This window comes from Ictidomys tridecemlineatus, chromosome 2 (genome assembly GCF_052094955.1).
Source record: "Ictidomys tridecemlineatus isolate mIctTri1 chromosome 2, mIctTri1.hap1, whole genome shotgun sequence".
Taxonomy (NCBI): Eukaryota; Metazoa; Chordata; class Mammalia; order Rodentia; family Sciuridae; genus Ictidomys; species Ictidomys tridecemlineatus.
The window spans coordinates 94,061,635-94,079,009 of NC_135478.1; the positions used below are offsets into that span (position 1 = coordinate 94,061,635).

Here is a 17,375-nt window from a genome sequence, read left to right on the forward strand (position 1 = left end):
CCTACAAGAAACATTCTTCTCACACCACCCCAAAGAGTAAATACAAACTTGTTCAGTATCCAACCCTGATACTCCTTTAAACTACTGTACACATTTTAAACATTTTTTTAATTGTAGATGGACATGATACCTTTAGTTTTATGTGGTGCCAAGGATTGAAATCAGTGCCTCAAACATGATAGGCAAGTGCTCTACCATTGAGGAACAACCACAGCATTTTCCTCTAATGTCTCCTATGCCAGGCAAGCACTGCACCACTTAGCTACAACCACAGCCCCTTTGTACGTATTTTCTCATCAGTAAAATCAGATAGCGGGACACAGTGCTATAGCGGGACACACCTGCAATGCTACTCCCAACAGCTTGGGAAGCTGAGGCAGAACTGTGAGCTCAAAGACGGCCTCAGCAACTCAAAAGTCTCTAGAGCTAAGAAAATGGCTGATTAAGCACCCCTAGGTCTAACCCCCCAGTACTCCCCTAAAAAGTATCTGCCTCATAAGATCAAGGGTGTATTGATTTATATATTTATATAAAAATCCACCAGTATCTCTGCTATTGCTATTTTTGTTATAATTTTCCTGAGTGTAGGATAATTGTAAGGGAAAAAAATTTAAAAAGCATAAGCCAGCTTTTATTCTTACCTTCCTACAGTTCGATATTGAAACCACTTTGCAATGGCACTTTCTTACTTCATGGTAACCACAAAAACATTGATGCGCCAACCCAACACTAATTATTTGAAGTTTTTTTAAATTTATTTTCTATTTATTCATTTGTATGTGGTGCTGCAGATCGAACCCAGGGCCTCACATGTGCTAAGCAAGCGCTCTACCGCTGACCTATCACCCCAGCCACTTATTTTTAGTGTTGATAGACATTATACATGATGTTGAAAATTGAACCCAGTGCCTCACACATGCCAGGCAAATGCGCTGCCAACTGAGACCCAGCTCTAATTCAAAGATCTTTAAACTGAACCCTGCTGATCCAGCCCTACTCCAATATGAATATTCTTATAACTAAAAAGACAAAAACAATACTTGGAATGCAACAACTTTATTGAAAGAAAAGTGCAATGAAACTTGTCAAATGCTTAAAAGGGGGAAACTTAGACACCCCCCCTCAAGCGCAGGACCAAATGCAGAGTGGATTCCTTCTGGATATTGTAGTCAGACAGGGTGCGCCCATCTTCCAGCTGCTTGCCGGCAAAGATCAACCTCTGCTGGTCTGGGGGGATGCCCTCCTTGTCTTGGATCTTCGCCTTGACATTCTCAATGGTGTCACTGGGCTCCACCTCCAGGGTGATGGTCTTGCCGGTCAGGGTCTTCACGAAGATCTGCATCCCACCTCTGAGACGCAGCACCAGGTGCAGGGTGGACTCCTTCTGGATGTTGTAGTCGGACAGGGTGCGCCCATCTTCCAGCTGCTTGCCGGCAAAGATCAGCCTCTGCTGGTCGGGGGGGATGCCCTCCTTGTCTTGGATCTTGGCCTTGACATTCTCAATGGTGTCACTGGGCTCCACCTCCAGGGTGATGGTCTTGCCGGTCAGGGTCTTCACGAAGATCTGCATCCCACCTCTGAGACGCAGCACCAGGTGCAGGGTGGACTCCTTCTGGATGTTGTAGTCGGACAGGGTGCGCCCATCTTCCAGCTGCTTGCCGGCAAAGATCAGCCTCTGCTGGTCTGGGGGGATGCCCTCCTTGTCTTGGATCTTGGCCTTGACATTCTCAATGGTGTCACTGGGCTCCACCTCCAGGGTGATGGTCTTGCCGGTCAGGGTCTTCACGAAGATCTGCATCCCACCTCTGAGACGCAGCACCAGGTGCAGGGTGGACTCCTTCTGGATGTTGTAGTCGGACAGGGTGCGCCCATCTTCCAGCTGCTTGCCGGCAAAGATCAGCCTCTGCTGGTCTGGGGGGATGCCCTCCTTGTCTTGGATCTTGGCCTTGACATTCTCAATGGTGTCACTGGGCTCCACCTCCAGGGTGATGGTCTTGCCGGTCAGGGTCTTCACGAAGATCTGCATCCCACCTCTGAGACGCAGCACCAGGTGCAGGGTGGACTCCTTCTGGATGTTGTAGTCGGACAGGGTGCGCCCATCTTCCAGCTGCTTGCCGGCAAAGATCAGCCTCTGCTGGTCGGGGGGATGCCCTCCTTGTCTTGGATCTTGGCCTTGACATTCTCAATGGTGTCACTGGGCTCCACCTCCAGGGTGATGGTCTTGCCGGTCAGGGTCTTCACGAAGATCTGCATCCCACCTCTGAGACGCAGCACCAGGTGCAGGGTGGACTCCTTCTGGATGTTGTAGTCGGACAGGGTGCGCCCATCTTCCAGCTGCTTGCCGGCAAAGATCAGCCTCTGTTGGTCGGGCGGAATGCCCTCCTTGTCTTGGATCTTGGCCTTGACATTCTCAATGGTGTCACTGGGCTCCACCTCCAGGGTGATGGTCTTGCCGGTCAGGGTCTTCACGAAGATCTGCATCCCACCTCTGAGACGCAGCACCAGGTGCAGGGTGGACTCCTTCTGGATGTTGTAGTCGGACAGGGTGCGCCCATCTTCCAGCTGCTTGCCGGCAAAGATCAGCCTCTGCTGGTCGGGGGGGATGCCCTCCTTGTCTTGGATCTTGGCCTTGACATTCTCAATGGTGTCACTGGGCTCCACCTCCAGGGTGATGGTCTTGCCGGTCAGGGTCTTCACGAAGATCTGCATCCCACCTCTGAGACGCAGCACCAGGTGCAGGGTGGACTCCTTCTGGATGTTGTAGTCGGACAGGGTGCGCCCATCTTCCAGCTGCTTGCCGGCAAAGATCAGCCTCTGCTGGTCTGGGGGGATGCCCTCCTTGTCTTGGATCTTGGCCTTGACATTCTCAATGGTGTCACTGGGCTCCACCTCCAGGGTGATGGTCTTGCCGGTCAGGGTCTTCACGAAGATCTGCATCCCACCTCTGAGACGCAGCACCAGGTGCAGGGTGGACTCCTTCTGGATGTTGTAGTCGGACAGGGTGCGCCCATCTTCCAGCTGCTTGCCGGCAAAGATCAGCCTCTGCTGGTCTGGGGGAATGCCCTCCTTGTCTTGGATCTTGGCCTTGACATTCTCAATGGTGTCACTGGGCTCCACCTCCAGGGTGATGGTCTTGCCGGTCAGGGTCTTCACGAAGATCTGCATTGTCTGGTTACAAAAGGGCAACAACAACAAAAAGAACCAAGAATTTTAGCAGTGCTAATGGTGAAAGTTCAGTATCATTGTAAACTTGTTCAAATAACTAAAAGGGGCCTTGTGGCACAAGTCTTTAATCCTAGTTAGTTGGGAAGCTATGGGAGGAAGAGGGCAAGTTGTAGGTTAACCTGAACCATTTAGGGAAACTGACTCAAAATAAAGAATGACATGTAAATCCCAGCAGCTCGGGAGGCTGAGACAGGAGAGTTGCAAGTTTCACAGCCAGCCTCAGCAAAATCGAGGTGCTAAGCACCTCAGTGAGACCCTGTCTCTAAATAAAATACAAAATAGGGCTGGGGCTCAGAAGTTGAGGGCCCCCGAGTCCAATCCCAGGTAGCCCCCTAAAAAATAAAGAATGAGAAGTGCTGGGGGTGGAGTTCGGTGGGAGAGCATCTTCAGATTCAATTCCCATTACCAAAAAAATTTTTAAAAAATGGAAAACTTGCATTAGCAACCTCAAGAAATACAGACAGCACTACTAATAAATTAGTCCAAAACCTTGGTTTGGAGCACTAAGGCAGCCTGGAAACCTTGACCAATTTAACCTCAGAGGCCTCAAGTCTCACCCCCTCCTCCGGATGTCGGGTTCTGTCAATCCAGCAGGGTCTAACCTCGGCCCGAGCCCTGTGTCCTGCGACTGAGAAACACCGCCTACACCCACATGGGCAGGCGGCCCCACCCCGCATTATGAGCGGACAGACGGGGTGACGTCACCCGACCGCGACAGTGCGCAGCGCGCCCCAGAAGTAGAACTGCGGCGCGGCACCCCACCCCGGTCAGCACCCCCGGAGCGGGCGGAAGACCAGCCCCTCCCGTCACTCGACCCCCTAAACGCTTCACGCCTGCCAGGGTGTTCTCCAAACCCGCCGCAGGGCCATCTGCCCCCACCTCCCACCGCGGACAGGGCCCTCCCGCGCTTCCCTTCCGCCCCCTGTCCGCAGGCTCGAGCCCCAGTCTCACAGCCCCGCTCTGCGGCGTGGCTCCTCCCGGTTAAGGTTTCGCAGCGGCCGCCATTTTGCTGCTTGTCCCCTCGGGCCCGGCGGGGCGCCAAGCGCCAAGCACCAAGCCGCCGGCCCCGAGGCGGGCAGCGCCGCCCCGTCTCCCACGCGGCCGCACAGCCAGTAAGCCCCGAGCGCCTCGGCGTCAGCTCACCAGCGGCGGCAGCAAACAGTAGAGCAGCGACGGAACTCACGGCCTCGACGGAACTCACTGCGCCCCGCCCGGCGCCGCCTTATATAGTCTGTGGCGTCCGCCGCCCGGGGAGATCCCTCCGCGGAAACGCCGAGAAGGGACTAATTTCCTCCGCCCTTTCCGCCCTCCGGAAAGAAAACGACTAACCGGAACCACCGGATCCCCGTTCCTGGAACGTCCTCGGGCCGAGGCCGAGGCGAGGGGGTTCGCACGCGGCGGGGGGCGGGCGGCCGTTGTGAGGGCCAGGCGGAGGGATCAGCTCGGGCGCAGCGGTGCTGCGGTCCTGGCCGGGGGCGGGTGGGTGGGGCGAAAGCCCGGCCTGGAACCCGGGCCGGAGCGGAACGGAGCGGGCCTTCTGCCCCCGCGACCCGCGGGCCTTGGCTCCTGTCTGTTTCAGCCGCTCTGTGCCCGGTCCGCCACGTCCCCTCGCCCTGGCCGCCCTCCGCGGGCCCAGCCCCCACTGTGGCATGGTGACAGGGCGCATGACGCTGCAGTCTCCACGCAGGGCCTGGGTCAAGGACGAGCTGGCGTCCCCAGAGCTCCCAGGAAGGAGCATGTCCAGCTGCCCTTGGAAGGGAGGGAAGTGAGCTGGACCTGAGGGCCAGAGGTCGGCCTCCGGGGGGCTGTTCCTGGGCCTTCCTGTTTGTTCTCGGTGGCCCTGGACAGGAGTGGGTCGCCCTTGGTTGCCGACAAGGAGACTGCGGATTTGAGCTCCGTCTGCACTTGATGTACTCAGAAGGGGCTTAAGCCTGATATGTCCTTTTATTTTTTACTTCAACTGCAGGTGTCCCACTGTTGCGTTTCACCCCCGGCCCCGAAATTAAGTCTTTTAAACTGAGATGAAAAAAAAAATGTTTACGGATGTGTAAGTGACCCCGTGATGGTTGAACCCAGGGTGTTGTGTGATGGTCAAGTCAGGTTGGACCTGTCTGCTGGACACTGACCACTCCTCTCCAGGGGAAGCGTTGGGATCCTTCCAGCTATCTGAAATGTGAGGCGCGAGGTTTTAAAACACAGGAATTGAGTCTCAGCTGTGCGTATTTCTGGGGAGGATTTTTTTTTTTTTTTTTTTTTTTTTTTTTTTTAAAGAGAGAGAGAGAGAAATTTTTTTATTTTTTAGTTCTCGGCGGACACAACATCTTTGTTGGTATGTGGTGCTGAGGATCGAACCCGGGCCGCACGCATGGCAGGCAAGCGCGCTACCGCTTGAGCCACATCCCCAGCCCTGGGGAGGATTTTTAATATGTCAAAAACAAACTGTGACTCCACAGGAACATTCTATTTTAATAAAAGAGGAGGAGAGAGGGGGATTGTGAGCCCAGGTGGTTTCATTTTTACCACAACCTATACTGTGACTCCTGTGTGTCATTTCCCCAGCCACTGTTCCTTCTGGATTCTTCTGGAAATAGTCTCTGTTTCTACAAATGTAGGGGGAGGATAATGTTTGAATTTCTGCCAAGAAAAAAAAAAAAAAGAACAAGATACTAACTGATGTTCTGCCTTTAAGAAAAGATGACATTCTTAAATAATGAAGGTCATTTCAGCATTCTGCTTAAAATGGGGTAAATCAAACCAAAACTGCCATATATTTTCTTCTTTTGTAGTAAAAATCATGCTCTACCTTTAATATGATATCACTTCACACATAAGACACATGCAGGTGTCACTTCCTGTGTACGACATTTACAGTCCAGCAGGCTTTCTGTTTTCCTGGCTTTGTCACAATTACTGTCAGGAGGCATTTTACTTGTTACATGTCGAATAAACCACACATTACTTCTTTTTTTTTTCTTTTTTTTTGGGGGGGTTGGCAGTGCTGGGGATAATACTTTACTATTTTTTGTTTGTTTAAACAGTTTATCTTTTGAAGAGACTGAAATAATTATAAATATATATTCATGGGTGTTAAGCTTCACCTTCTCATTTCTGGTGCTATTATCCACCGGATATTATTTTTCTTTTGTCTGAAGGACATTTTTAAAAAAACATTTCTTGTGGGTAGTTTCTCTGGGTGATGAATTATTCCTGTGTATGTGTGAGTGTGTGTGTTTGATTTTGGTGTCTTCATGTCCTTTCATTTGCCTGGTTGAGTCCTGGCCAGCTCTCTCTCTCTCACCTCCTTTCCCCCTAACTGTGACTATGCCTTCCCAATTCTGCTGAATGCTTGAGGGAAACTCCTTATTTCCTATGGTAACCTGTGTCTGATGTCTTTATGAAAATACAAGAACTGAGCATCGTTCAAAATGACTTTAACCTCTGAAATTGTCCAAGGAGAATGAATTCACGGGCCACTGGCAAAATTTAAACGAAGAATAAAAATAAAACATTTTCCAGGTTTAGTAGGAAGCCTGGGTGATTTCCAAGGTAGATTTCTGGGAAGGTAATTTCTGAATTTCAGCAGAAGTTTTTAAGGGAAGGAACAGCTGAGGTTTGGCCTGGTTTCAGCCACACCCTGCTTGCTTGGGGCTGTGCTGTGCTTTGAGTCTTGTGATCCATGTGTAATGGCTGAGTCATGAGCTTCGTGACATAGCTTTTCGAGTCCAGAGGTTTGTACAGAGACAAAACAGCTCTAATTTCAGAGGCAGGAGAGGAGAAGAGGAGGGATAAGAGGAGGTCCTGGTTGGGAGTGGGGAATGGGCCTGGGGTTAGTCCCAGCAGAAGCCAATGGTCCCTGAAGGAAGGGTCCCCTCTCTTCAGATCCATTGTGTGTTTGGAAATGGGAGAAAATGGCCTCCCACTAGAAGCTGCTGTTCCTGGGAGTGGTTTGTCACATGTGTAGGGAAGGGAGAGGAAGATGCTGGTGGTACATATAGTGACATTTTTTGTCCTTTCGGCAAAGAGAAAATGACACCCTTCTTTAGCAGACAGACCCCTCCAGAGGACCGGGGTGGACTCTACCCTAGAGAGGGTGCTGTTGGTGGCGGTCACAACTGCCTTCCTATTTCTGAAAAATGACTCCCAGGGTCTAAATGTCCCACTTGGACCCAGGAGCCGGGTATCAAGTCACAATCCTAAAACCTAAAATGTCCTGACCTAGAATGTGACGGACGTGCCAGAATGTGCCAGAAGCAGATGAGTCACAGGCTCTGCTTAGAGTTCGTTCCACCCACAGATGGATCCAGCCTTTGCAGGCGACCCAAGGAAGATGGCTTCAGAGCTGGCACCAATGGAAAGGGGACGAAGGCCCAGCAACAGGCTGGGATTGGCAGGCGGAAGGGGCACGTGATGGGCTGAGCTGTCGGTGCCAGGGTGTGGGGCTGCGGCAGGGAGGGGACACTCTAGCCCGCCTGCCTTTCTTCCGTCCCCTGAGAGATCCAGCTCCTCTGAAGGTCATGCCTTGCTTGTGACCTGATTCGGCATCTGGACATTAGCTGGGAGTCCAAAGGCCAGTGAACTCCTTTTCCCCCCAGAGACAGGGTGAACCAGGGAGCTGGAGGGCAGGCCATGCCTGTTTTGTCATGCCTTATATAACCATAAAAGGTCATCTGGAGCACCTGCGGGCAGGCGGAGGCCTGGCCAACCCGGGGTGGAAACTCAAGGGCCTTTGCTCTCTTTCCTGTTGACACCTGCTCTTGAATGGGCAGAACTTGAAAACAACCGGTTGGTGTTGTCTCCATATTTGTCTGGGTTGGGAGAACTGGGAATGTATCCAAGCTGTTTGGCTTCGATTTTGTTTTTAAGTCATGAGAAATCACAACATCATATCGACTTCTTTTTTTTTTTTTTTCTTTTTACCCCCTGGCAGTGCTGGGGATCGAGCCCTCGGATTTGGCATTCCATGTAAACACTCCCTGGCCACAGTCCAGCCCTAAAGTCTCCCTGTTCTAAATGCCCAGGTCAGTAGTGTTAAGCCCATTCACCCCGCCATCACCCTCCCCACTAATGTCTTCAGATCTTTTTATCCACAAAACTGAAACTCTGTCCCCATTAAACAGTTCCCCTGCCCCCTTCCTAGCCACTAGCACCTCCCCTTCTACTTCCGCCTCCGTGAGTTCATCTCCCCAGCCACCTCATGTGATGGGCTCTGTGTGTATTAAAATGTAATAATTGAAAAAAAATTTTCAAAGAATTCAGATCTAGGAAGCGCCAACACAAGCCTTTAGCAGCAGCAACTCCTTGTGGTATTTTTCCGTATGCTGCACTATGGATTTAATTATAAGATACAGTGTGAAATATAAGCACATATAATTAGTTTCACATTGGGACGGATCGCTTTAGAAATAACACTCTACCTTTTTGTTCCCTCAAAACCTTGCTGGTACATAGGGAAGAAAAGCGCTTTGTGCAAACTCATTAGAAACAGGTTCTGTCACCTGTACATCACCACCTAGACGGTGAGTCATTTCACAAATTTTAGTTTCCTTGTCTCAAAAGGTTTGCAAAGACCAAGGTCCTTCCAGCTCTAAGATCAGATTTTTTTTTTCCAATTCTGTAAAGCTGGAAGTCAAGTCAAAGGACAGGAGTTGACAGGTGTATTGTCATAGCTAGCTACAGGATGCCACCGGGTGCCTCCTCTTTATATGAATGATAAAACAATGTATTGACGTAACTGAGGCGCCCACGCATGCGAGGAAGTGAAAGCTGCTCCCCCCTTACCCTCTACTGCCCCCTGTTGCAGACAGCAGAGCCCCAGGCTGGGCAGCAGCTGACCTGGGGCTGCTTCCTGGACAAACCGGGTCACTGAGGCACAGGGCCAGAGGCCCAACCTTGAGTGACCTACATACACCTGCACTGCCGTGTCCAGGAATGTCCGCAGTTCCTCAATGCCAGGCGCAGAAACCTCCAAATGACTGTCCTGCTCACGTTTGCTGTGCTGTCAATCATCAAATTAGGGTCTGCCTTGACATTTCCCTGCTAACTGCTCCTCTTCTTCAGCTCTAACAAGGAACATTTAAGACACCAGGGGCTTCACCCTGAAGAGTTCACACCTGGTTTTAAAAGCTCAGTTGCAAGCGGTAAACCCAAGAGTTGTGGCTAGAAAAGAAGGAAGCAGAAAAAAAAAAGTGGAGATGCCGGGGATCGAACCCGGGACCTCATACATGCAAAGCATGCGCTCTACCACTGAGCTACATCCCCCTCCCTTTAGGCTGGGCTTCCTGAAAATCTCTGCTACACTCCTTTCGTAAGGGTTTCCACGCTCTCCAGTTTAATCTTGTGCATACATTTAAATGGCTATTAGGGTTAGCAAAAGCCAACCAAAAAAATTCATTTCCTGTTTTTCAAATGGGCCTATTCTCCATAGCCTTGCAACAAAGATTCTAATTGCTACAGGAAATGGAAAATAAATCAGAAATTCCAGTAAAGGAGGACATTGGTCTGATGGTACCCGGGAATCTCCATTCCACCCTCAGTGAATTTGAGTCCGCACATCTGCTTGAAGGCTTTCTCCTCCCCACCCCCAAATTGTTCCGGATATAAAAATGAGCAAATTAAAAAGAAACGGATTGAACCCCCAGAATCAGGGCTCAACTTTAGAAGAGGGGATCTCTGCAACATCCCACTAGGAGAGCCATCCTGAAATTGTGAAGGGGCACCCAGCCTCGGGGGCCTGTGGAGAGGGCCAGAGGGAAGAAGCCCAAAGGTTTAGTGTCTTCAAAGCCTCAAGGGGTTGTGAGTGGGAGACCTCCCCTGCCACCTGGTTTGCCATCGGCCCCCTCACCGCCGGATCTGCTCTGCTGCCCGAGCAGCTTGCCCTGCATTCCTGCCTCTCTGGCCCTCATCCGGGAAGCAGAGGTTTCCAGAGCCCCTACCTCACCAGGACTTGTGACAATTTGACAAGACAAAGCATCTAGAACAGTGTTCTCAGCGTCTAGGGGCAGACCCTGAAATGTGAGCTGTTAAAGCTACGGTGGAGTTTCCATGGGAACTGCAGGGAAACTGCAGGGTCTCACGTCTGCTCCAGGTATGAGCTGCCACATTGCTGATCCTGTCCTGGTGAGAGAGAGCAGCGGAAGAAAGGGAGGGTGTGGATGGGCTACTGTGGAAACCGTCCCTGTCCTCACTCCTCTAGCTCGATGGTGGCAGAGCAGAGGGGTGGCACCGTGGGCCATGACCTTGAGAGACCGCTCAGCTCCCAGAGGCCCCTCTGCTTCCTCCCTCCAAAGTGCATGGCAGCCAGAGCTCTCTGCTCAGAGCAGACCTGATTTTGATTCCTCTCTGCACAAAACCCTGACAAGATCAAGTCCAGACTCCGCAAGGCCCTAGTGGAGTGGACTTCCCTGATTCATCGCCTGCTCCTCTTCCTCTCCACGTGTTCTGTCCTTAGTTGGGCCACTTCCTTCCCACCTCAGGGCATTGGCACTTACTGCTCTCAGCCTGGACAGCTGTCCCTCAGCTCTTGCCCCAGCTGGCTCGATCTAGATGTCCAGCTCCTTGCTCACACGTCCCCTCCTCAGCGGGGCCTTCCCAAGCATCTCCTACTGACCTACCTGTCTCACCACTCCCTGTCACACACCCTCCTTGTTTTCTTATAGCATTTATCCATTTTAATAGTAAGGGCAGGGCCGGGTCTGGCTTGTGTCCTGCAGCAGCCCTGGTGCCTAGGATGGGGCCTGGCACATAAAAGGTGCTCAGTAGGGTTTGTGGAATGAATGTGGGAAAGTTTGGGATAAAGGTAGAAATGAACCACAGAATAGGAGCCTGGGAAGGTAAAGGGCTAAGAAAGCTATTTCAGATCTCCCCTGTCCCTGTGTCCGCCCTGACCTTCGCACTCCCTTGATGGAACTTCTAAAGAACGTTCCCTTCTCTGTGGGTTTGGCTCACTCCCTAGAGTGAGAGCTGTAAACTCTTGCTCAGTCTCTTTGGGATCTGCCAGTCCTGGGGGGGACGATGGAGTGTGCTTGAGGGGATCACAAGTTCACGGAGGTGGTGAGACTGGGGCTTTCCGGGTCTAACTTGTATTTAAGGTGCCCCACTTGAAATGAGACTGGGAGTCTCAGGGTGGAGAGGAGGGGGACTTCCCAGCCGGGACACTGAAAAGTAGCCCCAGTGACACCATCAGGTGTTGGTGTGTCCCCGGAACTGGCAAGGCAATCTCTCCTCTTTCTGTCTAAACTATGGCTTTGGCTCCCATATTATGACGAAAATAAATGGCATCTTGTAAAGAGTTTGTTTATTGCCTGTGGGGTGCAGCAGCTGCACACCGGTGATGCTTTAAAGTCACAGAGTCTGACAGCTTTAGGGGGAGAAAATGTCTCAAGTTCATAAGCATCTTCCAAAATCGGATGCTGGGGCTGGAGCAATACAAGAAATGTCAGCCCGGGAAGTCCAGTTGTCCATCTCACATACCGAGGACCTTTTGCTGGCCTATTCCCTGCAAGGATGCAGGACCATCTTTACAGCGCAGCTGGACTACCTTCTTTCTTGCAATCCTGACCAAGGTCAGGATGAAAAAGACGTCGTTCCTTCATCAAAATGTTGCAGCCTCCCCGTCGGGGAATCGAACCCCGGTCTCCCGCGTGACAGGCGGGGATACTCACCACTATACTAACGAGGACGAGCTCTGCCAAGGCCTCCCTGGAACTCTTCTTTAAGGTAACTTGTCTCCCCTGTCCCTTCCCGTCCATTCCAGGGGGTTAAACCTTTTTATTTTCTTGCAAAATAAATCGGATTTGGCTAAATGGCATTTTAAGGTGGCTGTTTTTTGCTCGATCCTTGTCAGCCTGGAGAATTTAAAACGCAGAAATTAAAAAAAAAAAAAAACAGAAAGCAAAAAATTAACGAGCAGACATCAACAAACGCATGCCAGGGATGAATAGGCGCTTAAGAGATAAACAAGGGAAACCTTGGTCCTCGTGCAACTTGACCAAACCGGGAGTCGTGAGGCCTCTAACCGCCATGGGGTGAGGGGGTCTCATAATAAAGAAATCGCGCCCCGTGACGAACTGGGATAGGCTGAGCAAGGCGCTGCTCTGCTCCTGCCGTGCCCAGAGACGGAAAAAAGAAGGGCTGCCGAAACCCGGGATCGAACCAGGGACCTTTAGATCTTCAGTCTAACGCTCTCCCAACTGAGCTATTTCGGCGGCCGGTGCTGCTGGAACGCGTTGCCGTCCTCCTTGTCTGCGCGGAGGCTCGGGGCACTGGAAGCCACCTCTCATCCCCCGTGCTCTGCGACCCCCATCCTCCCAGGTGTCGCCCCCGTGGCCTCCCCGGGCCTGGCCTCCCTCACGGCCCCCTGGCGCACTGTGTCCCTGTCCATCCAGCGGTCCCCGGCTAACACGCACCAGGCACTGCGCACTGTCCCCGCCGGATCCCCCGGCGCCCGGCACGGCGCAGACGCAGGACTAACCCTTGTTGGGGGAACGGACAGAGGTCGCTTCGCCGCCGCGGGGAACAGCGTCGCGCCCCGGCCCGCAGCGCGCGGTGCCGCGGGAGGCCGACTGCGCCAGGGCCGTCCTCGGGGACAGGGCCGCCGCCCCTGAGCGCGCCGCTCGGCCCGGGTGGGAGCAGGGACACAGGTGGGCGTCCAGCCTGGGCCCGGGCGGCCGCCCCTCTCCGCGGGAGCCCCTTCCCCGTCTCAGTCACTCAGTAAGCGTTTGCTGGGCACCTACTGGACGTGCGTTTGCTCCACCAGCAAACAGGCAGCAGCTGTCCAGTGGACACTGCCTGCCGAGAAGGAAGACAAATCCTGGTGCTAGACGCTGGGGCGGGGGCAGGAGAAGGGGACAGCAGAGGCCGAGGAGGAGGAGCCAGGCATGCTGGACCCTGGGGACGAGCATCCGGGGCAGGGGGACAGCTGGGCTCCCTAGACTGGAAAGGCATAGCCTTGGCAGGAACAGGAGAGTGGTCCCGGTGGAGACGTCGAGGCCCAGTGGGGCAGAGGGCGCATCCCACTCACCTGCAAGGCCTGGGAACAGGGCTGGATTTTCCTGTGGGTGCTGGTTGGAAAGCCACTGGAGTGAGGCACACTTACGACTGGGTGTTTTTCTGATTGCAGTTTGGAGAATGGACAGAAGCCACCAGGGTGGCTGCAGGGACACCAGCGAGGAGGCTGAGGGCGTGGTAAAGCCAGAGCAGGGGTGTCCCGGGCCAGGGAGGAGCTGGGAACTCGTGGGGATGGAGACTGGGTTCAGGAAGAGTCAGGGAGCATGACACCCAAGCTGGGGGGTCTGCTGGGAATGGCCAGCCCTGACCAGAAACAGGAGGCCCTGGGGCAGCAAAGCTGTCAAGACTTCAGTCACAAACACGTTGCCTTTTGAGACACCCCTTCGATTTCCAAATGAAAACGCAAACACAGCCACTTTCCTGCACATCTTGAAGCCAACAGTCTTCTGTGTGTCCCCAAATCCAGTGTTATGGGCTGAATGATGTCCCCCCACAATTCTTATGTCGAAGGCCTAACCCTGGTTCCTCAGCACGTGAGCCCGCAGTTGGAGGCAGGACCTTTAAAGAACCCACTACTTCAGACAGCCCCTGAGGGTGGGCCCTAATCCAAGATGGCCAGTGTCTTCCCAAGAAGGGAGATTAGGATAGATTCACCTGCAGGGAAATAGCAGAGAGAAGGTGGCCGGTGGCAGGCCAAGGAGAGAAGGTGAGAAGAAGCCCGGGCCGCTGGCAGCCCCAGAGCTGTGGGGAAATGTGTGTGTGTTCTTTAAGCCCCGTCTCTGCTATTTTTTTTTTTCAAGACTGACCCACCCAGGCTGCAGGACACCCGCCCATCCATATGCTGGATTTTCCTGGAGAGGGGAAGATTTGTGCTTTCAGGGGAATCATCCTGGAAATGATTTGGGAGAAATAGGAGGCCCTGTGCTCTGGTGTCCCCATCTGAAGAGCCTCTAGAAGAGGCCTTGCAGATGGCCTTGGCTGGGCATTCAGCTCAATGTTTTCATTTCTGATATGGGCGTCAGGTCTTGCTAGATCCAGCTCCAAACAGCCAGGCAAGCAATTCACATCCAACCCATCCCCTGTTTTTCTCACTTAACAATCCACCAACTCAAAGCTCAGCACACAGAAGGCCCTCAATACTTGTGACATAAGTGGATTAGGTGGCAGTAACAAATAACTCCACCCGGGTGGCAGAAAGCAATGGGGATTTATTCTTGTATAGTTCTGGAGGACAGAAGTCTAAAGGCAAGGTGCTGGCAGGTTTCTTCTGGAAGCTTTGAGGGAGAATCGGCTCCAGGCCTCTCCCCAGGTTCTGGCAGAGGTGGGCAGACAGTCCTAGGTGGATCTCAGCCTGTGGACACGGGTCCACCCTTGGCATCCTTCTTCCCATAGCTCTCCTCTCCATTTCTCTGCTTTCTCTTTTTCTGTCTCTTCTAAGGGCATTTAGGACCTGCCCCAACCCAGAATGATCTGCAGGAGCACTTTCCGCGTGCTAACAATCTCAAGATACTCCCCTAAATGACATCTTGTAGTTGTTGTTGGGTACCAGGGATTAAACTCTGGGGCATTCGACCACTGAGCCCCATTCCGAGACCTATTTTATATTTTATTTAGAGACAGGGTCTTACTGAGTTGCTTAGTGCCTCGCTTTTGTTGAGGCTGGCTTTGAAGTTGCAATCCTCCTGTTTCAGCCTCCTGAGCCGCTGGGATTAGAGGAGTGGGCCACTGTGCCCAGTATATTATTTATTTATTTATTTATTTAACATTTATTTTTTAGTTTTTTAGGTGGACGTAAAATTTCTTTTATTTTATTTTTATGTGGTGCTAAGGATTGAACCTAGTGCCTCATGCATGCTAGGCGAGCGCACTATCATTGAGACACAACCCCAACCCTATTATTTAATTTTTATGATTTGATTTTTAAAATCAAAACATGATTACTATCAAGAAGCAGAAAACTGATCAGATCACTATCAGAAAACTGACACTATGGGCCAGGAAGTGCCCATGTCCTGCTACAGGAAGCAGCTTTCAAGGGTGGTTAGTTGAACATCCCTCTAAGCCTTACTTCTGTGGATACACGTTCATCGAAAGCCACACAGAGAGAGATGGACAGATCATCTTTGTTAAAATTTGATCATGTTCTATATTTTTAACCAAAAGCAGCAACATTAATTTTTCAATAAATAAAATGAAAGCAATTGCTGAACTTCAGAAAAGTTTTCTTCATCCTATAAAACACACTAGTTCCCAATAAAATCCTCTGTGTTAGGAAAAATGATTATCAAAACAATTAACTTGGGCTGGGCACAGAGGCACACACATCATGAACCCAGATGTTTAGGAGGCTGAGGCAAGAGGATCCCAAGTTCAAGGCCAATCTGGGCAATTTAGTGAGTCCTTGTGTCAAAGAAAGTAAAAATAAAACTGGGGCTGAGGTTGTGGCTGGGTGGTAGAGCGCTTACCTAGCACATGTGAGGCCCTGGTTGGATCCTCAGCACCACATAAAAATAAATAAACACATGCTGTCCATCTACAAGCACAAAAACAAACAAACAAACAAGCAAATAAATAGAATTTAAAAAAATAAAGAAAAGAAAACAGCAGAACATTTGCCTAGTATGTTCTCAGGACTGGGTCTGGGATGTAGCTCAGTGGCAAAACACTTGCCTTGAATATGCACCTGCCCTGGTTTCTATTACCAGTTCCCCAAAAAAAGAAGACAAAACTTGTCTCCCCCAAACAGACCCCAACGGAAATAAAGAAAGTGAGAAAAAAAATTCTCCATACTGCAAAAGAAAAAATATATATATATATATATAAAATAAAGCTGTGTGTTTTGAAAGAAAACATCGTAACTTCAAGGGCCTGGGCCCATCATCACCTGATACGTAGGAGTTAATTCAACCGTTTTCCAGCCTGTAGCGCTGTGCCCTTGTGCCCAGGTTTTCCCTTTTGTATTAAGATCTTAGCACTAAAATCTCAATTCCATACTCGGGGTTGTGAGGCCAGAGTGTGGGGTACGCGAGACCTGGAAGCGCCCTCGGAAGCGTTGAGCTATTGATCCTGGCTTCTCCATTTCACTCCTTTCTTCCCCAAACAAGTCTTGATTAACAAGTCATTTTTTGTCCTGAGGTGTGGCTCACGGGACTCAGCCTCGCCAAGGGAAAAGAAGCAGGCGCACTGGGTACAGGACCGTGTGGTGCCACCAGCATCCCATCCAGCTCCAGCATTTCCTGGCTGGGCCTCCTCATTTCTGTCCCTGGCCCTGGAAACCACCAGTCCCCTTTTTGCACAGGATTTCAGTCATAGCTAAAAAAAAAAAAAAAAAAAAAAGTTATTTACAGCAAGGGCTGAAAGTGTGAACTGATGGTTTTACTTCCTTTTTTTATGATACCAGGCAAACTTAGGGGGCACTTAACCACCGAGCCCCATCTCCAGACTTTTTTATATTTTCCTTAGAGACAGAGTCTTGCTAAATTGCTGAAGCTGCAATCTTCCTACCTCAGCCTCCCAAGCCACTAGGATCACAGGTGGCCACCAGCCTGGCCTCCCGTGTGTTTTAAATATTTGTAGGAGCCAGCTTTCCCATCAGTGTTATCAACAACTCGTTTTTCCTCTTCTGTGCCTTCATTGCCTGTTGACTCTTGGTCTACAGGTATTTTAGGATTTTTCTTAATGATTTGAATAAATTATTTGTCTTTTCTTTCCTTCTTTTTATTTTGAATAAATGGTGTCTGTAACAAAGATATTAGTCCTTAGAGTCTTTTGCCTACAGTCTGTTTTTAATCATTGTAGGAAATTTATTTTTTACCTACATTATTTTCTACATAGACCAAACTAGTACAAGGGTATAGCTACCAAAAAACAAAGACAAAAAGAAAGAAAGAAAGAAAGAAAGAAAGAAAGAAAGAGAAGGAAGGAAGGAAGGAAGGAAGGAAGGAAGGAAGGAAGGAAGGAAGGAAGGAAGGAAGGAAGGAAGGAAGGAAGGAAGGAAGGAAGGAAGGAAGGAAGAAAGAAAGAAAGAAAGAAAGAAAGAAAGAAAGAAAGAAAGAAAGAAAGAAAGAAAGAAAGAAAGAAAGAAACAGCATTTACCATTCTGGACCATTTAGGGTCCAGATTGCTGCCCCTTCTAGAATTGCAAA

At 50.8% G+C, this 17,375-nt stretch overlaps 1 protein-coding gene, 1 long non-coding RNA gene and 3 other non-coding genes across 5 annotated transcripts; all 5 read right to left on the minus strand.

Moving 5' to 3' along the window:
* Nucleotides 1–1,040: 1,040 nt before the first annotated feature.
* Ubc (ubiquitin C) lies at nucleotides 1,041–4,524 on the minus strand. The gene is given in 3 exon segments (XM_078039365.1): nucleotides 1,041–2,145; nucleotides 2,148–3,168; nucleotides 4,369–4,524. Coding segments are annotated over 2 exon segments (2,055 nt in total). The 5' UTR covers nucleotides 3,166–3,168; nucleotides 4,369–4,524; the 3' UTR covers nucleotides 1,041–1,108.
* Nucleotides 4,525–9,411: 4,887 nt separating this feature from the next.
* On the minus strand, nucleotides 9,412–9,483 carry Trnaa-ugc (transfer RNA alanine (anticodon UGC)). Its single transcript has one exon. It is a non-coding gene; the product is annotated as a tRNA-Ala (tRNA).
* A 2,020-nt stretch (nucleotides 9,484–11,503) lies between these two features.
* Nucleotides 11,504–13,233, minus strand: LOC120891374 (uncharacterized). Its single transcript, XR_005735729.2, has 2 exons — nucleotides 12,630–13,233; nucleotides 11,504–12,068 (listed from the first exon to the last, which is right to left on the minus strand). It is a non-coding gene; the product is annotated as an uncharacterized LOC120891374 (long non-coding RNA).
* Trnad-guc (transfer RNA aspartic acid (anticodon GUC)) lies at nucleotides 11,831–11,902 on the minus strand. Its single transcript has one exon. It is a non-coding gene; the product is annotated as a tRNA-Asp (tRNA).
* Trnaf-gaa (transfer RNA phenylalanine (anticodon GAA)) lies at nucleotides 12,356–12,428 on the minus strand. Its single transcript has one exon. It is a non-coding gene; the product is annotated as a tRNA-Phe (tRNA).
* Nucleotides 13,234–17,375: the final 4,142 nt, after the last annotated feature.